Source organism: Ictidomys tridecemlineatus, chromosome 4 (genome assembly GCF_052094955.1).
Source record: "Ictidomys tridecemlineatus isolate mIctTri1 chromosome 4, mIctTri1.hap1, whole genome shotgun sequence".
Taxonomy (NCBI): Eukaryota; Metazoa; Chordata; class Mammalia; order Rodentia; family Sciuridae; genus Ictidomys; species Ictidomys tridecemlineatus.
In genome coordinates, this window is record NC_135480.1 from 129,439,634 (window position 1) to 129,464,836 (window position 25,203).

The 25,203-nt window shown below is 39.5% G+C and overlaps 1 protein-coding gene across 3 annotated transcripts in view; it reads left to right on the plus strand.

The window, feature by feature from the left end:
• Positions 1 to 25,203, plus strand: part of Frmd3 (FERM domain containing 3) — a 245,933-nt gene that overhangs the window by 164,450 nt on the left and 56,280 nt on the right. For all 3 annotated transcript variants that reach the window (XM_005340906.4, XM_005340905.5, XM_078047420.1), the window contains exons 6-9: positions 6,084 to 6,207; positions 20,074 to 20,161; positions 21,872 to 21,960; positions 24,386 to 24,449. In XM_005340906.4, the coding sequence (XP_005340963.1) occupies positions 6,084 to 6,207; positions 20,074 to 20,161; positions 21,872 to 21,960; positions 24,386 to 24,449 (365 nt within the window). The remainder of the gene's footprint in view (positions 1 to 6,083; positions 6,208 to 20,073; positions 20,162 to 21,871; positions 21,961 to 24,385; positions 24,450 to 25,203) is intronic.

Genomic DNA, 25,203 nt, shown 5'->3' on the forward strand with positions numbered 1-25,203 from the left:
CAGTTTATGATGGATCTAGAAAGAATAACACAGGTGACAATCATCTACCTGTCACAAGGCCAGATTTCATTCATTGCTTAAGAGAGACTCTGACCTTCTCCTGGGGATCTCACTGTGGCCCACCTCTGTGCTCGTGGGACATCCTGTGCTGTGAAATTCTTCCTTTGACCCTATTCCCAGGTGTATCTGTTCTCTAAGTATTCTGAAATGAGTGTTGGGTGTTAGTCTGCAAAACCCGAAAGAACAACTTAGAGGAGAAGAAGTTTATTTTTTTATTCTGAGTTCTTTCTTGTTTCAGAGGTCTCAGTCCATGTCAGCAGACTCCGTTGCTCTGGGCCTGAGGTGAGGCAGAACATCATGGTGGAAGGGTGTGGCAGAGGAAAGCTGTCAGCTCATGGCAACCAGGGCAGTGACGGGGGCAGAGAGAAGTCAGGGACAAGATACAAGGTGTAGTCCTCAAGCACATGCCTCCAGAAACCTACTTCTTTCAGCCACGCCATGCCTGCTTATAGCTACCATTCACTAGTACATTCCTTATTAATCCACTAATAAGTTACATCCTCCATGATCTCGTCACTGCTTAAAAGCTCCATCTCTGAACCTCACTGTATGGGGGTTATGCTTTCCAAACATATACTTTGGGGAGTGTGCTGTGTGTTGCTTTTTCCCTTCCCTTGGAGCATCCTAGTGCAGTGTAACAAAACGTTGGAAGAAATGTTAAATCCCTTGGATATTTTCTGGTTTAAAGTGTTCAGAACTAGAGTGATTCTGCGATGGGAAGTAGTCCCATGGGCTGTGAGGTGGAGAATGTGCTTGAGAAAGCCATTTCTTTTACCCCAGAGTGAAGATCTGTTAAAATCTCACATTTGTATTCCTTCGTGGTGAAGATGGTGCACTTCTGGTTCAGGTGCACTGTCTCAGGAAAGGAAAAGGGAATCGATACTAATCCAAGCAATAGACTAGCATCGGAGGATTTCAGAATGTATTTAGGCATTAGTGAATTACTGTCAATTCTCCAAGGGCATGCTCAATGTAGATCTATAATGGAAAGCTCTCCATCCTGTTTATATTTCAAACGAAGCCACAAAATTCCATCCAGATGAGCACGGCCCTATTTCATCTTTTATTGCTATTATTATTGACCACACACACAGATGTGGCTAAGAAAGTAGAGTTGGAAATGGACTGAAAGACCTTGAAAGAACCTTTTGTCTCTAAAATGCAGTACAACCCCTGGGTCATTTGTAGCAAGTTCAGTAACAGCTGAATTCTTAGAGTTCTCTGGTGCTTAGACTGAATATTTAAGTAGCTTTGGAGGTCACTAACAAATGCAGATAAAGATGGGCTTTCTCAGAACCACTTATTCATGCAGAGTAATAAGGAAGGTAGAGTCACTGACTAGAAAGTGGGAGGTTATGTGATATTCTAAAGCCTGTTTAAGGAGTGTGTGCTAAGCTTCAGTGTATTCTGAGTGTGTAGAAAACAGTCAGTCTTCTAGAGTTTTGTTACCTGTAGTTTTGTTACGTGAATCTAAGGAACATAGTCAATGCATGCAAAATGGATGTCTTTTCATAATACAATTTTCAAAACAAACATACATAATCCTTAGAATCTATTTTTATTCTTTCTTGGGAACATTTTTTGTTTTCCTATTCATTCTACAAAAGAGCACCACGTAAATATTGATCTTATCTCTTCTTCTTGCTTTGTGAGTCCCAGTGGATGTTTCGGCTCCTGCTAGTTACTCAGGACTCAGTGCAGCTACTCCTTCCTCTTAAGTCTTCTTTGGTCCACTTAACATAAAGCAGCCTCCCTTCTGTCCAGGTTTTTCCCCATACCCCAGTTTGGTTGTCTTGTAAGCACACATACCTGAAGTTTTCTTGCTGAGTTGTTTTGGGGCTTATTGTATTTCTTCCTTTATTAGTCAGTTTTCTGATACTATTAAAGAATGCTTGAGGTAATCAGCTTATAAAGAGAAGAGGTTTACCTTGGCTCACAGTTTTAGAGGTTACAATTCAAGGTCATTTGGCTTCATTGCTTTGGGCTTGTCACAGCACATCATGGTGGAAGCATGTGGCTGAGGAAACCCAGGAGCAAACCCAGGAGCAAAAGAAAGTGATAGAAACTGATGTCCTACAGTCCCCTTTGAGAATACACCCCAGTGATCTAAAGAACTCCCACTAGGTCCCATCTCTTAACATTTCCATTACCTCCCAATACCACCAAGCGGATGATCATGTACTTAACCTGTGGGCCTATTGGGGCAGGGGGCATTCTAGATTCTCTATGTAGAATCTAATTCCATAGGAGCAAGACTTGGGATGCCTCTTTATTGCAGCTTTCCTGTGTCTTGCACACTGGAGATTCTCCATGAAAGCTGTCGAATGAGCCAGGATACTTTGCTCAATTTCTCTGACATGTGCTTTCCCTCTACACTGAGAAAGATTGAGCAACTGCCTGTTGGGAAGGTATTTACTACCTCATTCATGTGTCCTCCAAGCAATTATTGAGTAGCTGCTGGGTGTCAGGCACTGCAGTACAGGGTACTTATAGGAGGGCAGGCAAGTAAGCAGACCATTGTGCCTATGTTTTGATGACTACATGGAGGGACACATGGGTTGGTTCCTGCTATAGTGCCCTCAGGAGGGTTCTGGCTCAGCAAGGGGGTCAGGGAAGATTCCAGAAGGAGCTGACTCTGAAACTTTATTGTCCTGTAACTGGAGTTCTTTTGGAATGAGTCTTCCCCCAACTGGGGAAAATGCCATTGCACATTATCCTTACCATCACCAGATCTTACTCATCCTTTTTTTTTTTTTTTTATGTGGTGTTGAGGACCGAACTCAGCGCCTCGCATATGCTAGACGAGCGCTGTACCGCTGAGCCACAACTCCAGCCCTCTTACACATCCTTTTCCTTCAGATTCTTTGAATTCTTCTGGCAGTTAAATTTGCAAAGTGCTAGGGCCTGTTTTAAACCTCTGGCCATCCAGTGTGCTGTGTCTTCTCATACAACTTCACCCTTAATGTCGTGTGGAGAAGAGAGAACTACAAATGGCTCCCTCTTCTTGATATGAGTAGTGAGAAGTCCTTATTCACTAAAAGACTGTGCTCACTTTCAGCTGAAGTCGAACTTAAAGACAAGCTTTAGGGGAGGAGGGAACAGTATCTGATAGGGAGGCAACCCTATACTCTCCATGGCATTTCTTCTCTAAGTTTTATGGCATTTTCCAGGCTACTTATTTGCAGAATGTAGTTCTACAAAGTCTATTGTATCTCACAAATTTTCCTGGAAATAGAAATGCACCCCATCAACAAGGCCCCTTCTCACCAAGCACTCTGCAAGCATTGAAAACAACTTAGTTTCACATTGGGTCCATTACCTCATTACCTATGGGAAATGGGAGCATTTGGTGTACCGTTTCCTAAATTTTTAGGTCCACAGCCAACTCCACAGCTTAGGTGTATTTCTTTTGGAACTTACGTTGAGTTAATCATGAGTTCTTGGTCCACTCTCATCATTGGTCCCTTTGCATTATTTATTGATTGATCCACTTACCTTTTTCCCATTATTCTCCATTTCCTTTTCTAAAGGTGACAACTGGGTTCACATATGTCTTTGCCTATAATTTGTAAAGTGATTAATATTGCTTTGTGTGCCTATACTTTTAAATTTCATTAGTTAAATGGGGCTCTAGAACTCATTTGATTTCTTTCCTTTATGATTAGAATACTATTTTGGAGATCTCTCTGTGTTGCTAGTTACATGTCTTGTTGCTTCTAACCACCAGTGTGTCCTGTAGGGTGCATCTCCTGTGTTTTACTTATCAGTCCCACAAACAATGAACACCCAAGTTGCTTCCCACTTATGATGATCATGATTGATGTTGTGATAAAAACCCCTGAACATATCCTTTCTTGCACCCAGAGATGTTCTAGGATATATGCCCAGAAGAGGGATTTCTGAGTCATAATATTTGGCTAAATACTCCCACCTTGCTCTCTAGAAGAATTGCATGTATTGAGAAGCCCCAGAAGTGCATAAATGTTTCTGTTTTCTCATGTTTCTGCCAACTTCCTAATTTCTTGGCAATGGTATTTGTGTGACATCTTGTTTTGGTTTGCATATCTCTTATTACTAATGAATTTGGGCATTTCTCCATATACTAGCCCTTTGCATGTCCCTGTCTGTGAATTGCCTGTTCATATCCTTTGACCGTTTCTCTGTTGGTCTTCCACTCTATTTTCTCATTGATTTGCCCAGATTTTTTCTGTCTTCTAGAGACTAGCCCTTGTCAACTTCAGATTTTGCAAACATATTATTTCAAAATGACACCTCCTGTATCGTCAGTATGATGTCTTTTAGTGAACAGAAATAATTCAATTTTGATTTGATCAAATTGATCAATTCCACCCCTCTCATGATCAATAGTATTTTGGATCTTATTTTTAAAATTCTTCCTCAGTATGTATATATTCATCCTAGATTGTTTTAAGAACTGTACAAGTTGAATTATATTAAAAAGCTTTCAAAGAGCTTTGTTTTCCTCTGGTTTTGTCCTTTTACTATCATTAGCTGATTTGACATTGATAGAGCAGTAGATAGATATTATGGAGTTGGTGTGATTTTTCAAATGTGCTGAAAGCATACAGATTTTTTTTTTCACTTCAAAGTCCTGCTGGGATCACGTTGACAAGTACACTATCTTTAGTTTATTCTCCTGGACTATATTCTTTATTTCTGTCTGAGATGCTTATTCATTTTACTTAGCAAGCTTGTGGAATCAGTAGAAAGTATTCCTACAGCCAGACATAGCCTTGGTTTCTCTGGGCCATAGGCTATGCACCCACTTCTATTAGATTCTCAGGATGCTTGGAGATGGGCAGGCATTTCTTTTTCCTCTTAAAGATTCTCCAGAGGTGCCTTGCATTAGAATACTGCAACAGCTTTAATCCCAAATGTTCTTTCAGTACTCAGGTGGATACTCTTGTTTGAAGAGCAATCCATTTGTGTTTAAATGCACTCTCCTTGGATTTCTTCATGTTGTGTTTTTTTTCTTTTTTCTTTTTTCACTGAATGAGTCACACTGCATAGACCTCAGAGCTGGCAGCTCCAGCCAGAGGATTCTTGATCTTGGAGACTATTAACTGTGAAGAGAATCTTCAGGAAGTTTCCCAGGATAGCTGCTTCCTAGATATATCAGAGAGGCATTTAGTTTAAAAAAAATTAAATTTTTAATGGACGACATTTTGCATATTTACAGTGTACAAAATTTTGTTTTGAAATATGTATATATTATAGAATGGTTAAATTGAGCTACTATATGCATTATCTCACATACTTATAATTTTTGTGGTGAGGATAAGAACACTTAAAGTCTGCTCTTTTAGAGGTTTTCAAATATACTATACATTGTTATTAACTGCTGTATAACCTTGTTGTAGAGTAGACTTCTTGAACATATTCCTCCTAACTTCAGTCTTGTACCCTCTGGCTACCTTCTGGGGAGTGGTGTTCTTGATGGTCACAGTGAGTGTGTTACCAACATTCAGTGTCTGAAGGGTTGAGTTGTCAAATGTCCTACAATTCCTTGGGAAATCTGAAACAATAAAACTCTTCAGTCCTTCCAAATGCCATCAGTGCCCCCATCAAGAAATAATCCTTTAAATTGCTTCAGTATACAGATAAAGAAAACAAGACCCAGAACAGGGTGATAAGTGCCAAAGCTCATGGAGCTAGACTAAAACCTGAACACAAGTCTCTAGATACCCAGGCTGTGGGCTTTCCATGTGTACAAATGAGGTTTGCATGAGTTTATTCCAGGATCTTCTTTTGGATGAATGAGACATTCCACATGCACCTTGACCATGCCGGGTTTTGTTTTGTTTTGTTTTGTTTTGTTGTATTTTTTTTGTGTGTGTCAATGGACCTTTATTTTATTTATTTATATACAGTGCTGAAAATTGAACCCAGTGCCTCACACATGCTAGGCAAGTGCTCTGAGCTATAACCACTGAGGGACAACCCCAGCCCCCATACTATTGTTTTTAATCTTTCTCTTTTTCTTCACTTTTTGCTGGTTACAGCTGAGCTTGGTGATTATGATCCTGATGAGCATCCTGAGAATTACATCAGTGAGTTTGAAATCTTCCCCAAGCAGTCACAGAAGCTCGAAAGAAAAATCATGGAAATTCATAAAAACGAACTCAGGTAATGTGGGTAGACATTTATGAAAGAGAGATGAGAAGGCATTCTTACTGCAGGAACTGTGGAAGTCATGTGAAGCAAGAATATTTGTAACACATAGGTAGACTGTTTCAGGTGGCAAAGCAATTTATCTAAGCATTGTCAAGGACACCCGGATATCCTCTGTCAATAATAATCTCAGTAGTGTGGGGAATGGTCTAGGAATGGTCAGCAGTTACAGAGCTACACGTTTTCTCCTACTTAAGGGTTTCTAACCACCCTTAAATAAATCATCCTTGCCAATTTTGAATTTGGCGTTGCTTCTTTTCCTCTTGTGGATGGAAGCATTGACTTTAAGTAGAGAAGAATCCATTGGCAAAGTTCTGTTTTTCATGCTGCTCCCAAAATGATAGGATTCAGTGCCTGCTCCTCCTTTCCTTGTCTGAGATGTTTCAGGATGGTAAGTACAGAGTCATCGTGGAAGGAGTACCAAATTGCATAGTATTCACTATGTACCAGGCAGTGTTCTAGGCATCATGTATATATTGACTTCATTTAATCTTCACAGTAACCTAGGAGATAGGTTCTATGGTTGTTCCCATATTATAGACGAGGGAACTGAGGCACAGAGATTGAGTGATTGAGCATCTTACACATGACTAGTGTCAGAGCTGGGATTTAAATTCAGGCATCCTGGGTGCAGAGTCTGTGCTCTTAAGGCTATGTGGAATAAAATGAAGCATGCTTAAGAATCATCACCCACTTGGAATTCAGATAATTCAGATATTCTAGTCTGCATTAGGGTTTAGATCCTGTGCAAATCATAGAAGAAATCCTTTTGATAATAATAGTAAGCATAGGCAATGTTATGACAAATATTGATGAAGAATTGCAAGATCTGAGGTGCTTTCATCATCTGGGCTTCTGGTAATTATGAAGAAAATAGTGTCACTGGTTGATGAATTCTGGAACAAAAGTGTCCCATTATGAATGAGTGCTAGAGCTTCCTATTTTATGCAGACACTCCCCCTTCTGGTGAAGTGTGGGCATTCAAAGTGGCTGCATATTTTAGCTTGGAAAGTGTAGCCTTCATTCCTAGAAGTAAAAATAATTAGACATCAAAACATACTTGTTTTAGAAAGTAGCCTACCATTTCCATGGGGTAGAGTATTGCTTCCTAATGAAAAGTTTTGTGAGAAAATATATGAAATCCTCACTCTTCTTTTTACATTTTAGAGACTAGGGTTCTAGAGATAACAATAAAGTTCCAATATTTTGGGTGAGGGGTCTATGTCATAGGAGCATCCTTCCTAGAGACCATAGAGTAAGGGCTCTTGGATGAAGAAATTGCATCCATTGTGTGGATTGGTAGGAAAGGTCTTCTATAACCAGAATTTTCAGGGTCTTAAATGTTTAGAACACATTATAATAAATATTACTTGGGTACTTACTGGATGCCAGAACACCATGCAAAGAGCTTTATATGCCTTATTCCATTAGGACTCCCAAACACTATGAGGTGGGCACCATTAGTGTTCTCAGTGAGGGATGAGGAAAGTATAGCCTGGAGTGGTCGAAGGACTTCCCTTGATGGTTATTAGCAGACTCAGGACTTGCATCTTGACACCAACATCCACACTTTTACCCGTTTGCTGATCAGTCCTGAGAGGCAGGTAGCTGGGCAGATGTTTCACGATGTCACCATAGCAATGGCCTGCGAGGATGGACACCAGGTGGGAGAGGAGGAGGGGTAAGTGATTTCTACCATTCAGAGAGCCAAGGACCCGAAAAAGAATAGAAGGAAAGAAAATTGAAAAAAAAAAAATCTTGAGAGACATGGCAGTAAGATTTGGTGACCAAACTGATTTTATGAGGAAGTAGGTAAACTGAAAGATTCCAGATTATTTTTAACAATCAGAAAGCTCTTTATTGGACCTGTACCAGCTCCCAGATTTGTTGAGATCTCTGAAAGTGGTCATTGCGATCTAGGGACCAGTCAGTCACTGTTTATAAATCTCAGAAGTAATTTCCGTGGCTTGATCAGAACTGCAGCTCTGTGTATCAACCAGGAAGCCCCAGGGAGGGGTCAGAGTCACAACTCCAAGGGATGCAACTGTCAGGCATCATGTGACATTGCAAGGGCAACTCCAGGGCATATTTTCCTGTGTATTTTTTTTTATCTTTCCCAAGTAGACACACACACTTGGTTCTGCCTCAACACTGCAAAGAGAGATTTTAGGTTGTGAGGGGAGGACAAGAAGAGTATAAGAAAGTGGTAGTGCAGAGGAAGAGGAGTATTCTGCAGTTGGATGGAAAGCCTGCTGTGGAGGTCGAGGCTGCTCTGGAGGTTGGTGGACATAGGAATGTGTTGATGTTATGTGGGGAACAGGGTCTTCAGTTGGGTTACTCTGCACACTTCCACTGTGAGAGGGGTTCATAGAAGAAGGAGACCCATGCTAGGCGGCACCCGGGCATGAATCCTAGTCTCCAAGTTGACCACTGTACACGTGACCCTCCTCACAGCAAAGGGATGATGCGCAGCCATCGACCTGTTGTTACAGAGACTTCCTGAGAAGACGCCAGGTGGCTTTTGTTGGGGTAGCAGGGCCCCAATACATAACTTGGCTACTGAACCAGTTGAGAAAGAAAACGAGATACAGTAATAGAGTTGCTTAAATATTAGCAGAAATGATGAGGATGATTTACAAAGAGAGAAACATTTTCACCTTAGGGAAGCAGTTTCAAAATCCTTTCCCAGATATTTAATTGAGTGGAATCATTCAAATTCTATGCTCACTGAGAAGGGACAAAAGCTTCTCTACTGTGGGTGGGGTACATTTCTCAGGGAGGGAAAGGGACTTTCCCAAGGAGGCTACACACTGCTTGAAGGTGAATCCTAAATGGCCTGGCAGACAGGCAGGAATAAGAGAGTTCTTTGGGGGAAGAAGGTGAGAGGTTCTGCAGTTTTGAGGTACTGCCAAACAGAATGGAAAACTGAGATTTGAGTAATGGTTTCCTTGGATGAAGTGCTTAGACTGCTTGGATATTTAAGAGATTGGTGTGTGAAGATTAAGATTCATGCCTGGATCCACTATTCTTCCTTAAATGCCATATGGCTTATGCTTTATCTATGATTGCATCGGAAGGCAGGATAGAGAGAATCCATGGTTTTGAAAACGTGATAGTACTTTGTAGTTGTTGGTCACCTCTGAATCTGTCGAGGTCAGCTAGATTTTGCTGAGGACAACCTCCAAAGCTCAGTGGCTTACTGTAAGAAAGACTTCCTTGCTCTGTTTTGTCCACCTGAGGTCAGCTGGGGGACTCTGCTCATCATTGTCACTCAGGGCAGTCATCAGCTTTATTTTGCCAGCTGTTGAGCCAAGGGAAAGAGAGCCTTGGAAAGTCTTGCCTAACTTGGAAGTGATGCATGTCACTTCTGCTTAAAATTCACTGGTCAGAAGCTGTCCCAAGGTCCTGCCCAATAGCAAGGAAATGCAATTCTACCCAGTGTCTAGAAGGTGAAATGAGCTAGAACAGCTGCTAAACAACCCTTAATGACCTTCACAATGTCACTGACTGATAGAGTTGTTTTTTGTTTTTTTTGCCCCCCCCCTTTGTTTTTTTTCCTTTTTTTTAATAGGCTTTACTTTTTGGAGAAATTTAGGTTCACAGTAAAATTGAGGGGGATTTCCTCAACAAGGATTTCCCATCTGCCTTCTTCCCCCTGACATGTATGGCCTCACAGTTATTAATGTTTCTCTTTGGAGTGCTATATTTATTATAAATGATGTGCACATGGATACATTTTATTTACCCACAGTTTATAGTTTACATTGGAGCTCACTCTTGGTGTATATTCTATGAGTTGGAGCAAGTGTATAGTAACATGTATTCACTATTAAAGAATCATACAGAATTGTTTAACTGTCATAAAAATCATTTATCACTATTACCTAATCCTTAGAAATCATGGATCATTTTGTGTCTTCGTAGTTTTGACCTTTCCAGAATATCATAGTTGGAATTATTCAGCATGTAGCTTTTTCAGATTAGCTTCTTTCACTTAGTAATATGTATTTATACTTCTTCCATGTGTTTTCCAGACTCAATAGCTCATTTCTTTTTGGCATTAAATAGTAATCAATTGTCTGATGTACCGTAGTTCATTTATCCATTCACCTACTGAAGGAAAACTTGGTTGCTTCCAAGTTTGAGCAATGTTACTGTGTGTGGATTTTCTTTTCTTTTTTTAAGAGAGAGAGAGAGAGAGAGAGAGAGAGAGAGAGAGAGAGAGAGAGAGAATTTTTAATATTTATTTTTTAGTTTTCGGTGGACACAACATCTTTGTTTGTATGTGGTGCTGAGGATTGAATCTGGGCCGCACGCATGCCAGGCAAGCGCGCTACCGCTTGAGCCACATCCCCAGACGCCTGTGTGTGAATTTTCATGTGGACATAAATTTTCAGCTTATTTGAGTGAATGCCAAAGAGCCTGATTGCTAAATTCTATAGGTTTAGCTTTTCAAGAACTGTCAAACTATTTTCCAAGGTCTCTGTACCATTTTGTATTCCCACTAGTTATGAATGTGAGTTCCTGTTGCTCTATATCCCTGCCAGTTTTTGGTGCTGTTGGTGTTTTGATTTTGGCCATTGGAATCACTAAATAGCTAATAGAGCCTTATTTAAAAAGACTTCCCAGAGCCATTTTGGGCCTCTTGTGAATGAGAGGATATGGAGATGTGCCATTCACATTATTGAGCAGATGTCAATGCTAAAATGGATTGACTCTGAATAATTCTTCTAGATAAGTTGTAGTTAAATATTTTTTACTTCCTGAGCCACGTGGTCTCTGTTACAGCTACTTACCTCAGCTTTTGTAGAGAAAAAGCAGACATAGATGATTTTAAACAAATGGGCCATCATTGAATAAAACTTTATTGGTAAAACAGGCGGTGGGCCAGATTTACTCCACTGTTCCTAGTTTTCTGTCTCCTGGTCTGAACATGGCAGAGTAGGTCTAGATTCAATTTCTGCTTCACTTTTCCGTCTCCTGATGATTTTAAGACAACAAGAGCTGTATTTAAACAAAATGTGCATGAAAAAGAATCTCCTTTAACTTACAGACTTTATTGAGTTTCGGGTGTAGAGATGAGGTCCTAGAACTGGGACTGATTTAAGAACAGGTTATTCCTCCTTCTAGAGCCCTCTAGTGGCTGGAAGGAGTCATCACCACAGTCTCTGGGGACATGATTACTAATTTCTATTTTTGGCCCTCTTGGTTTTTGTTTTCCACAGCTTTAATCATAACCATCTGGGTTCAGAGGAAATACCTATTCCATTAGTCCCGAGGGTTCTTAGAGGAGGTTCAGTATAAAAATTAAGAGATTTCACTGTAAGGAGCCTGGATAAACTTCTCTGGAGGCATTTATTCTAGAATTTCTACTCTGTCTTTCATCTTCTCATCACCAGTTTATCAGGTTGTCATTAGGAGAAAAAAAATTACATTAAGTTCAGTCCAAGGCCATGAGATTTTAAATATTCAAAAGCTCAACTTTCAGTGAAGCTGTTTTGATGAAGCACATTGCTTGCTCCTGAAGTGCAACAAAGTCATCCAGTTAGCCACCACTGCAGTGGTCTAGTGCATGAAGTTTGTGCTGGAAACAGTCGTGACATTGAGTGTGTTTTATAAAGAGCAATTATCTCTATTTCTCAAGTCTCACATTCTCTGTAAATCATGTGCCCTGGCTTCCTAGGAAGGAGTGATAGTAATATTTAGCTTTCTAGAAATAAGTGCCCTGTTATGAAAAATAATCTTTAGCTGTTCTTCTGATGAGTGGATCACAAGAGCCCCCTTAGGAAATGTTTTTGTCAGCTTTGAGAACAGTGTTCATTGAGTAAAAGGAAGAGGGGGAATTTCAATTTTTTTATAATCCATTTCTTCAGATACGCTTTCTTTCTGTCCTTTCTCCTCCCTCTTTCCCTTCTCCAGTTCCTTCCCAAACCCTCAAATCTCTCTTTCTGATAGGTTATCAAATCCATTTTCATTCTCTGTTCCTATTTAACATAAAACCTTTGTTACAAATATGGAGACAGAATGATTTGGCATCACATGCTCCTCCTATGAGAACTAGATCCTTGCATTTTGTGGTCTAGAGTTAGGGACATCTTTAGAGAGAAATGGACCACAGGCAAATGCTGTATGCATCCAAGTTGTAAATGTTTTATATACAGGTGAAATCTGGCCAAAGTGACTTGAAAAGAGAATGAGCCTTGATACCACGGTGCAATGTGGCTATGAAGGAAGAAGTGGGATTGTGTTAAAAGTAGGAGTCAGTCATTACTTAATCCATTCTGTGATATTTCAATGAAATTGACACAGGTGAATTAAAATAGGCTGGAAATCATAACTTAAACTTCTTTTTAATGTCATTAATAATCATTCACAAATATCATTTATTAATATTATTACTTCATTAATAATAGTAATGAATATCACCACAAATCATTTACCTATTACTTTTTATCAAAATAATAAAACTCTAAAAACATAAATATTTATTTCAAAGTTACCATAAATGATATATTTGTTGCTCAATTTTTTAGGTGTTTCATAAATGGGATGATGGAACATAATGGGTTAATACATCCTGTGGTTATTCCTGATATGTAATTCTAATTTACAGGGTAGAGCTAAAGACTGAACTTTTGAGGGGACTAATAGCAGTGCCTATCATTCACTAAGACACCCTGCCATCCATGATTCCTCCATGCCTCCATTCATCTTTGCACCTGTCCATTCATACAACACACATAGGGCAACTCTGCATGGAGAACTGCTGTAGTGTTGAATTGCTTACTGCAAATCTTCAACTGCCTCACCATCAAGCTGGGGTCCTCATGGTCACCCACACTCCCCCATGATCTCAAGCATTCAAAGATTTTATCTAAAAGGGAATATCTATATAGCAATAATTAGTTTTCTTCCTACTTTTTATTAATGGAAGGGAGCTACAACTACCATTCAGAGCCTTTGAATCTCAAGAGATTTTACCAGCCCCCCCAAAAGCAGATTGATACCTAATTACTACACTTGAAGGACCCTTAGAGTCCAAATCAGGGGATATAAGATGAAAGTCCTTGGGCCACATTATGACCTAAATGTATGTACCTTGGGCCAAATAGTAGTTTTTAAAGTTGTTGCCATAAAGGTTTAGCTTGGCTTACAACTGGGGGATTTAGTGACCCGGATTCCTGACACTCATAGGGCAGCATTCAGCAACAGTACCCTTTGGAAAAATCATTTGCACTCTGAGTCGCCATCTTCCCTGCTCTGTCAGTTCACCTTCTGCCTCCACATATTGAGTTTGTGACCACCAACTGCCAGTTGTGACAGTTAAGGAAATTGGGTTCTGAGAAATTAACTTCTCCAAGGCTACACAATTATGAATCAATAGAAACCTGAGTTTCTATGTAGTGTGCTCTCTAATCTTTCTCAGCTGCTGCTTTCCTTAAGTTGTGGTCCTGCATGACCTCGGGGTATCACCACTGTACTGTCTCCCTCTGAGCATGGCAGTTATCCAAATTTGCAGTGTTTTATCAAATGCTCTGCATAGAGATGGTCCTTAATAGCCCCTTAGGGGTTTATGAGAGATAACATCCTTCTCTGAGTAAAAACTTGGAAGTGGAGCATTTCACTTCCAGTTAAGATATAGAAAAGCATGCAATATTTATCTCCCCTAACTTCAAACTAACACCAATGCAAAAGGTAAACTACAAATTAACCTTTTTTTGAGCTCATTTGAGAACTGAAGTTGCAAAGAAACTCAAATATACTAAAATCCCAAATGGCCTTCCAATAAGAGACTCACAATTGTTTTGGCTTTTGGTGGAATGATGGAAAGAGAAGGAAATTGCCAAGGTCAGGGATTGGGGGACAGTGAGGCCCACTAGCCAAATCTTTAACCTACTAGAGAACTTAGTGAAGAAGTCCCTCTGAGGCACTCCAGATACCAACCATGGCAGGGTAGCCCATGCCAATGGCAGGGGACAGGACATCAAGAAGAAGAAAGATCTTCTTTCATACAGAGAGTCAAGGATGGGACTGAAGAAACAGATTTCCTAGCAGCCCTCCAGTTCTGCGGCCAAGCTGTAATGCAGAGTGCTCTATGGAGTCTCATGGGTGCTAAAATCCTAACCTGTTGAAGGGCAAGTCCTGAGGGTGCTTATAAACATTTGAAGCCAGTGTTGCAGAAAATTTTAAAGTTACAACAAAGCTAAATCTTAAGTTGCAACCAAGTTGTAACAAAAATTAATTTAACTCAAATTGAGAATTTTGCTTTTCAAAAAGAGAACAGTATATTGTTTTTCTCCCTCTGAAGTTAATTCTGGACCTTGTAGGTACCAAATAGGTCAGGTGGACCCAAATCCATTCCCTTGCCTGCCAGCTGCACTCTGAGTAGCCCAAGTCATTCCTGGAAAAGCCCCTACCTCATCCCATTATTAGTGGCAGATAATAACTTTCATTCATTCTTTGGGGCTATATGTTTTTGCACTCTGTGTGATAGTGTGCTAAAGGAGGATCAATAGGAGAGAGGTTGTTCCTCTTTGGCTAAAAGAATTCAGAACAGGCAGGAGAGAGATATATAGTGAAATACCTAATTACTTGACCTCACCTCATTTAGTAGAAAAACATCTCTTTGGAGAAGTGCTAGCTCTTAAAAAGAGAATTCTACTAATCACTGGTCTTTTCCTCTAAATGTCTCATTAGAGACACTATTAATCTTAGCAGAACATATTCTGGTACAACATTTAAAAGGATGGAAAATCTTTATTTTCCATTACCGAACAGAGTTTTTGCCAGAAACAAATATCTAATGGGAGATTTGAGGAAATGGAAAAAAAATTCCATTTAATTGCTTTTGTATCTTCTTGGAAAACCAATTTTTAAATGTTTCTTCCTCAGTAAGCTGGGGGCCTCAGGCTACTGGGGTCCCTGCCTTTTCTCCTTCGGTTTTGATCTCTTTGCCTTCTCTGAACATTTCTAGTAAGCCCTTCTCTGTGTATGATTTTTAAATTTAGATCTTTTAAATGCTTAGCTAGTGGAGACTTGTAGTTAAACTCAAAGCAGAGATACTGGCTCTTCTCTTTATTTAAAGATGAGCTTTTGCTTTGCTCTATCTCAGTCTCCTACCTGAATTTCCCCTCAGTGCAGAATTTCTGACTTCAGTCATATGTGGGCCTAGTAAAGGAAAAAATGAGATTTTGAGGATGAGGAACTAGATAAAACAACCCTAAGATTCATATGGAACTGCAAAAGACCTCAAATAATCAAAGCAGTCTTGAGCAAAAGGAACAAAACTGGAGACATCACACTGCCCAACTTCAAACTGTACTATAAAGCTATGGTAATCAAAACAGCATGTCATTGACATAAAACAGACCCATAGACTGGTGGAATAGAATAGAGAGCCCAGAAGTAAATCTACACATTTACAGTCATTTTGTTTTCAACAAAGATGATATTAATACAATGGAGAAAGGACAGTCTCTTCAATAAGTGGTGCTGGGAAAATGATATCTACATGCATAAGAATGAAATCAGACCCTTGTCTTTCACCATATACAAAAGCCAACTCAAGATGAATTAGACTTAAATTTAAGACCCAAACATCTCTGACCTCTAAAATTTTGGTTTCAAGTTTCTCAATTTTTGAATGCCATGGAACTAGAACCATACACTGTTTATTAATTTGTCTGACTTCTTTTGTTCAACTTTATTTTTTGTGATATTTATCTATCTTGTTGTATGTAGCTTCAATTCATTTATTTCATGGCTGTAGTATTCTATTTTATCTCTTTATAGATATTTGAGTTTTTTTGTTGTTGTTACAAATAGCACTACTATGAAACTTTTACATATGTCTTGTTACAACATACATTAGTTGCTGTTGCCTATCTGTGAGTGAAATTGCTATATTTTAGGCCAAACATTTTTATTGCATGTAGATAATGCCAGAGTGTTTTCCAGATTTGTTCTACCAAATTGCCTTTCCATAGTAGTATATGGGGGTTGTTTTGTTACACATTCCTAGTAGTGCTTGTTTTTGTTAGTCTTTTTAATTTAGCTATTGTATGAATATGTTAATACTTTCTAATGGCTTTAATTTACAATTCCTTGATCATAAAGAAGTTGAGAAGATTTTCATGTAGTTGTTGTATCCTTCCTATTTGTTAAATGCCTATTAAGTATTTTGCCTATTTCTTTCTGACTTTCTGGTTATCTGGCTTTTTAAAGATTTATTTATTAATTTATAGAAGCTTGAGTTTAAGGGTACATCCTCTGGAGCCGGGTATGCAGTGGTTATGTGTTTTCAGTTAGAAATTAGATACCATATTGGACTTAGGAAATCTAGAGTAGTGCTCAGAAAAAAGACCACTTACTAGAGAAAAATTATTCACTGTCTATCTTAGTAGGTTTTCTGTTGCTATAACAATATACTAGAGACTGAGTACCTTATAAAGAAAATGGGCATATTCAGCTCAGAGTTTTGGGATTCAAGAGCATGGCACCTGTACCCCCTCACCTCTGGCAAGGTCTTTCTTGCTACATCACAACATGACAGAATACACACATGATGGGAGCATATGTGAGAGGGACAGTTCACATGGCACGAGGCTTCATGAGCTATCCTTGGTTTTTTAGTAACAACCTACTCTCATGTGAACTAACTGAAATAGAATGAGGACTACATGAATCCCTTGGAAGGCAGCACTCCCAGTGACCTAACCACCTTCCACTAGGCCCCACCTCTTAAAGGTCCCACCACCTCTCTCATCACCCTGGGGGCCAAGCTTCCAACACAGAAGTCGCTGGGGGACATACTCAAACCATATCTAAACCATACCACTTTCTAACATGAACTTCTGAATAATAATCTTTTACAATCAACTTGTTCCCAGAACGAATTTTTTTTTAAAAGTGGACTTTAAAGTGAAACTTGAATTTTAAGGATAAATAATGTACCAGGAGCAATGGTGCATGCATGCAATTACAGAGGCTGGGGAGGCTGAGACAGGAGGATCACAAGTTCAAAGCCAGCCTTAGCAAAAGCTAGGCGCTAAGCAACTCAGTGAGACCCTGTCTCTAAATAAAATACAAACTAGGGCTAGAGATGTAGCTCAGTGGTTAAGTGCCCCTGAGTTCAATCCCTGATACCAAAATAATAATAACAATAGATATATGATTTACAAAAAAGGCAGTGGCAGCCTAACCAATCACAAGAGTGGCTAACTGTCCAGAGCAGAGGAATTCTGACTAGTGAGGACCTTTCAAGTGGAGTGGTGGTTCATCATGGAGCAGGGCAATGGCCTGGGACTGAGGGAGGACAGGGATGCCCTGACCTGGTCCTGGCTCACTTTGGCTCTGTCTGGGTGATTAGGCTGAAGGTTTGTACTGAAGGCCATCAGAGTGGGTTGCACAGCTTCAGCTGTTTTATTCTAGTGTGTATGTGGGTGAGACGAGTTTGTGTGTGTGTGTGTGTGTGTGTGTGTGTGTGTGTGTGTGTGTGTGAGAGAGAGAGAGAGAGAGAGAGAGAGAGAGAGAGAGAGGGAGGGAGGGAGGGAGAGACAGCGCAAATCCAATATTTGGATTCAGTAATCATTTGTTTTCTAATAAAAGTTGAAATACTGCAGGAACTTATAAAATAGGCTTGGAGAAATACCTAGGTGTTTTGCGAAAAATCTTTCAAACTCTCCTTTTCCCATTCCTGTCAATATAGTTGGTGACTTTCTTGAGTGTGTTGTTATTTTATCAAGAGGAGAAAACAGTTAAACTGACTGTGTTTTGAGAAGAAAACAATTCATAGAAGGAGTTAAAGTTAGGATTTCCTGGATTGAAAGGGCCCCATCCATCTGAATAAATAACATTCTCCCCATGTATACTGTGTCACAGTGAAGTTTCAGACTCTAAAACTGAAGAAGAAATCTTGAAGAGCTTCAGGAAGACTTTATTTTCCTAAAGAAGACTTTGAGGTAATTCCTTAGGAACATTCTGAAATAGATGGATTTCAAAATCAACACTTTATTTAAAAGAAACAGGTATCCTATTTGGCAACCTTCCTTTTTTTTCCCCCCAAGTTCCTCTGGATAATAGGAAAAACATTAGTCAGAGGATATACAAGAAAGGATTCCATCTTTAAGGATCCAGGACAAATATTCACAAGATAGCAATGGTTCTGGGTGATTTGGACTATGGATGGGTCAAGCAGCCATCACAGAGGGTAGGCAACTGTACTGGGAGAAGTTGAGCAACTTTGACCCCTTCCTCTGGTTGGCCTGTGCTGAGTCAGGGGCAGCAGTGGGCTTGAGCTGAGGTGTCCCATGCATGAGCAAAGAAATTTCCAGAAGGAACAAAAAACTTTACCCCAGATCAAGTGACATATTCTTCCCACACGGCACATCTCACCCTTGCCTACAACATCTGGAGGCCACTTTGCCAAAGGGATGTATACAAGGTGAGCATCCAAAGATTGCCAAACACTTAAGAAAACAACTCCCTGAGAGACTGACTCAGCCCCCAAAGAACCCTCACCAAGAAAGTAGCCTTCATGGAGCAAATAGGATTGGACCTTCCAAGAAATGAACAGAAATCCTGAGAAGGTGAAGAGGAACTCATGTTCATGAAATAAAAACAGGCTGCTACTTCACAACACAAAAAGACATTACATTGGAAATGCAATGCTTAATTGATATTTTAAAAGACATAAATAAGATGAAAAACAGAACGCACATAGTAGAAGAATGAATTGGTAAGCTGGAAGTTTGAATTATGAAATTCAGAAGACAGAGATAAAGAGAATGGAATGAAGGTTTAAAAGGCATGGAGACCTGGAAGCTTCAAAATACATTTACTAGGGCCTTGCAAAGGAGTTACAGAGAGAGAGAGAGAGAGAGAGAGAGAGAGAGAGAGAGAGAGAGAGTGAGTGTGAGTGTCTAGAGGTCAAAGGGGGAGTGGGGAAGGGAAGAAAAAGATAAAAGAAATAACCAAAGTGTTGTTTGTTGGATTAAGATGCTCCTTGGACAAATAGGAACAAAATTCATTTTCAAAAATAAAAATGAATTTCTGTTGTTTTCCAAAGCAAATTCTTCTTGGTGGTTAGTTATGTAATTATCTTTGGGGATTGATTCTGATTTTATATGGTATTATAATATATTAATTATAAATGTGACATTTTAATGTTAGCCAAAGTGGGGTCTTTGAAATGTTGCTCAATTCTTGGTGTTTAAGTTGGCCCTGAGAGAACTTCAAGGTCATCTATATTTGTAGTCTCCTTTTCCTCCCCTTTGAGTCCAAGACCTTGTTTACCACCCTAGAGGACAGTCTGGGTCTAGTGGTGGAGATTTCCTTTCCAAATCCAGGGCTTTCTGTGGAACGGCTGACAATTCTTTGTTGGCTGGATGGCTCTGTTTAGGCCTATTGATGGAGTAACAGGATTGACCAGTTTCTACTCCAAGCAAGAAGAAATACCATTTATCCTGGATAATCTTTTTAAAATGAGAAGGAAAGAACAGATGCTGAGTTTTATTTTGTATTAAGATTGAATTTACAAGGACCTGTTTATTGGTAACTTGATAATCTTGATTAACTGTATGGGTCACTGGAGTTCTCAGAAGACATGTGAGCATATTTTGGAACAATTCGCTAGAGAATATGAGCTCAGATTTCGTAACAAAGGGCTCCTCATGGTGAGAAATAATTACCAGCTTTACCGATTACTATTCATGTAGGGATTTTTCTCTTTAGTTTAGAATAGTATATTTGATGGATTGAAGGGATTCCATGTTTCTTATATTTCCTGTTTTAACTCCCTAAACTTTTCTTGTGTGATTTTAGAGGCCAGAGCCCACCAGTGGCTGAATTTAACTTACTCCTGAAAGCTCACACTTTGGAAACCTATGGGGTGGATCCACATCCATGCAAGGTAACTCCCCTCTACAGCAGATCACCACATAATGATCAATTTGCCCAAAATAAAGTTAGTTGGTGTGCGGGTCTGGTAGAACCCTCTTAGGAGATTTCCACAGCCTGACCCACAACTCCTAATTGGAAGGGGCACTAGTGGGTTGTGGTCACTACTGAGTCAGAATTCCAGGGGTGCAGCTGGGAAATCTCCCTCTTCATCAAGGAATTTTGGCAGTTGATTTTCTCTAAGACTCTAAGAGTTTTCCAGTAACTTGCTAATTGCAATGTAGGAGCCACTTTTTCTAAGTTACCATACATGGGTTTATTCATCAAGTGGATGTTTCTTTTCTTTTCTTTCTTTCTTTCTTTTTTTTTAAAGATAGAGGATCCCAAGAGATTTGCTTTCAAAGCAATTACCTAGCAAGAATATAGTCTTTAAAAATGGGAAAGTGGAAGGAAATAAAGAAATATTTCAAATTACACCATGGCATTAGTAGTAATTCTTTCTATTTTTTCCTTTACTCATAGTATTTGGCAGTATTTCTCATAAGGGTGAAACACAGACCATCTTTAGCAGAATCACTTGGGCTCCACTCCAGATCTACTGAGTCAGAATTCTGGGGGTGCAGCTGGGAAATCTCCCTCTTCATCAAGCTCCTAGGGATGCTGTGTACCTATTTTCCAGAAATGACATACACAGGCAATACACATTGCCTTTCCACATTTTAACTGTGTATCAACCAGACACTAGCACTAAAACTAAACTAAATATATCAGTCAGGTTCTTAAATATAATTGGTTGGGTTAATTGGAAGTAGTGACCACAACCCACTAGTGCCCCTTCCACATAAATCCTGGAAGATTTATGTGCCTGGACTGAACCAACTTATTTAGCTAAGTACTAATTTTGAGTGTTCAGCTCAGGCTGCTCATTAGAAGCACCTTGGGAGCTTCATAAACATCTGATGCCCAGAACACACCCTGCCTCCATTATATCAGAGTCTGCTGGGGAGGAGAACCAGGCTCCCAGATGATTCCATTTGTAGCCAAGGCAATGTACTTGTCCACATTTGGCATTTGCATCCTACACAATTGTTTTAGGATATGTTCCAGCTTCCCCTTTTAGTAATGTTTTAAGTCAGTCTATTCCACTTAGTGATTTATATTTTAACCAGAAATCGAGCCTCTTTTTTACTTATGGATTACTTGGAGACTGAGTTGACTTTATTGTTGTTATCCCTTGGTCTTACTTGACTGAGTGTTCCTTGTCTAGGCTATAGGCCAATTAGGCTTTTCTGGCCATTTTTATATTGCAATGATCAGAAGTCCTATTTGTTTTTAATCAGAGAAGACACTCAGGCATTTTGTTTCATTGTATTAGAGGGCTAATGGTACCAAGAACAGTTTGCTTACATTATAGAGCTGATCTAGAACTCTGGCAGCCCCAGAAGATACTTGGAAATAGATGTGATGTTTGGGAGTAATCTGTATACTTCCAGAAGGTTCCTGGTGAGGCAGAAGGTCCATTACAAAAAGAAAAGGCTACAGCTTCCTGGACCTTGCCCAAGTTTTGAAAGTTCTGTTCTTAGAAATTTCATCTCAGAAACTTGGTTTATTGCTACAATCATTGGGCTTGACCAAAAATTAATCCAGGGTGAAAATGAGTAAGCATGCCATTTGTCATTTACTTTATCTTCCTCAATCCAACAGGTTTTTATTTCTATTTTAGGATTCAACAGGCACAACAACGTTTTTAGGATTCACCGCTGCAGGCTTTGTGGTATTCCAGGGAAATAAGAGAATCCACTTGATAAAATGGTGAGTACTTCTTTGGAAAACTGACTTACCACTTTTTTTCTTCTTCTTTCCCACTTCCTCCCTTTGGATTTTTTTTCCATCTCAGGTAGAATGTCTAGAATTCATTTCTTTGCTTTGGAACTTCATCATAAATGAAACCCAATCTAGATTTCCCTAAGTGGATTTATAAAACTAAGGAGTCACATTAGGATACCTAGACTTGGGGGCTTTGCCTTCAAAGAGACATTATATTCACCAGAAACTTCTACTGATCTGACTATATGAGGGAACTCAGGCTGGATCAGGGTGAAATAAAGGTGTTAACTCTTAAGTCTATTTGTATTGCTATAACAAATACCGGAAGCTGGATAATGTATAAAGAAAAGAAGCTATTTAGCTCATGATTCTGGTGACTGGAAAGTCCAGGTATCATGGTGCCAGCATCTGGGGAGGACCTCTTTGATGAGCCACAACATGGCAAAGAAGTAGGGAAGAAGGATAAGTAGGCAAGTGCCAAGAGCCTGTGTGCAAGAGTGAAAGCAAGAGACTGGGGAGGCACCAGACTCACTCTTTTATAACAACCAGCTTTCTTGGGAAATAATACACTCCTGTAAGACCTAAACCACTCTGTGAGTTCAGCATTAATCCCTTCTTTTACAAGGGTGGTGATAACATAGTTACCTCCCACTAAATTCCATCCCTGAAAGATCTCACCACCTTTTAATACAACTACATTGAGGACCAAACTTCCAGAAGATGGAACTTTAAGAGACAAGCCATACTCATACCATGTTAGTTCCTTGGAGCAACTCGGGACCACTTTCTCCCACTCTTCCTCACACTCTTGCCCAATCCTTTGTGGGAACTCACTATTTGTTTTCCAGCATTATCAGTGAAGTTGCTATTGGAAGTAGTAGGCATGTCCACTCAGAATGGTATGCAGATTAGGAAGACTGAAGGAAGAAAGGTCAGATCCTCAGGTTTCTGAATTGCTTGAACTCTGGAGTAGTTAGGTTAAAATATGGTGCATCTCAAATGCAGAGTAATTTCTTTAGATTTTGTTTTATTTCTGAGCATATTGAGGGATGGAGATAAATAATCTCCAGATGGTTCATTTCTGACTTGTCTCTCTTGTCCGCATCTTTCTGGTGTTCCTGGTTGTGGTACTGATGTGGATCTCATTCTTCCTGGCTTGTTCTTAGGCATATGTATTTGGACCTGCTTTGTACACACATGTTACTAAAGAAAATTTTCTTATGTTAATCCTAGTAGTGTTTTTTTTTAATAATCCAGTAAACTATGTCACTCTCACAAATCCTCGACCTAAGTTAAAACAGATTAATTCATTTAAACGATTAATGAATTTAAGTGATGTATTAAGTGCAAATAAGAGTTTTGACAGTGCTAATTGTGGAAGAAGAGAACAAGTGGGCACAGAGGGGGGCTGAAAGTGTCAATTGAGTAGAAGCCAATGAGAAGACAAGGAAGCTATTTAGAGAAACTGGGGTCTTAGAAAAGAGCAGACAGTGTAGGGAATGCAGTGTACATTCGGTAACCTATGCTAATCTAGTACAGAGGGTTAGAAAGAAAACCAGGTGCTAAAGAGGGAAGATGCTACAAGAGGGAAGGATTTGACAGGAGTTTGGGAAGAAGTCCTGAGGCTAATAGAATCATGCCACTGAGGTTCAGGTAAGTGAGAGAGAGTATTACCTGTTCTTTTTCCCCCAGAAAAAAACACAAGAGACATGTATCACTAACCTAGGAATTAAATCAAAGGAACACAAATAGAATCCTGTCTTTACACCTATCTTCTCATTGAGGAGCTGACTTGGGGCCAACATTCTAGGCAGGTTTTAATCAAATAGCTCCTTGAGATAAAATCTAAAGTCACCCTGGCCGTATGTTGTCATTCATCAACTTGTTCTCACCATTTTGACCATTTCAATGTGTAATAAAGCAACTCTTTTGTAAACAGGGAGAGTAGGAGTGAAAATTTTGCAGTGTGGTCTAGGTGCTCCTTAAAGATTGATGTGGAAGGATTAGAAAGTCAGATATCTTGAATCCATATTATCTCATTAACAGATTCTGAAATAACCACATTCTTCCTACCTTGCAAAGTGAGCTGGCCAATTAATGTTGTTTTGGTCGTTAATGTTCACTAATACTCTAGAGCTCCTTTGGAAGGAAGATGTAGCCTCACTGTAAAAAATGGAAAAAATAATCCTGAGCTGCCCACGAGTCCTCTCTTGGGGAAAAAAAAATTGTTGTATAATTCACCTGGGGCTTTTCACTGCTCATTAGACCTTCACCAATGATAAGATAATATCTTGTTGTATTGCAGTCTGCTTGGCATTTGTGAGTCAGCCAGATTCCTATGGGAAGGCCAGGTACTTTGGTTAGCTGTCATTTTTTTTTTCCTTCTCACTCAGAGTCTTTCTTCTCCTAGGCCAGATGTCTGCAAATTGAAGTTTGAAGGGAAGACATTTTATGTAATGGGCACCCAGAAGGAGGTCAGACATTGTTTTTCTAACTTCCTGTTGCTGTATGTGTGCGCATGTATGTGTATGAGAGAGGTTCGAGAATAAAACCTGGCTAGAGCATTGTAGCCCCCGAAGACCGTGACTTTGAAGTGTAATGATGATGGCAGCTATAGCTGAAAACATTTTAGAGGTGAACAAATAAACATTGGGTTTGCATGTTTAAGAATAACATCAGTGAGCAATGCTGACTATGTAGCCCTGTGTGAAAAACAGATGAGGATAAAGATAGGAATAAAAGATGGACCCTCTCCCTCCCTCTTCATGCCAAGATGTGGCTGTGTGAAACACATGAAGATACTTACAGAGCTAAATATCAACAGGGCTTGGTGTTGTAAGCAGTCTGTAAGTCCCAATATTGTTAAAATAAAGGAGCTACCAAATATAGGTTGTGAGCTTGCTTGAGAATGGATGTGGGAGAAGGCCATCACCAAACATTGAACCTTAGGGCTAGTTCCGAAGTTTGCATATTTTCTTGACCCTATTTATCAATTTAAGTACTAAGTTATTAATTAATTATTAATTAAGTACTAAATAATTAATTAATTATTCAAGGATGGCATATAAATTTTAAAATAATCCCAATCTCATAGGGAGGTAGGTGATGCCTGGAGTGTTGAGAAGGTTTGTGAAGCTGCTTCGTATCAGAATCAGGTCTTAGATAGATTATTGAGGTCCATGGTGGGCTAAAGAGGGGGAATATCACTCCAACCACACTTTATAGAAT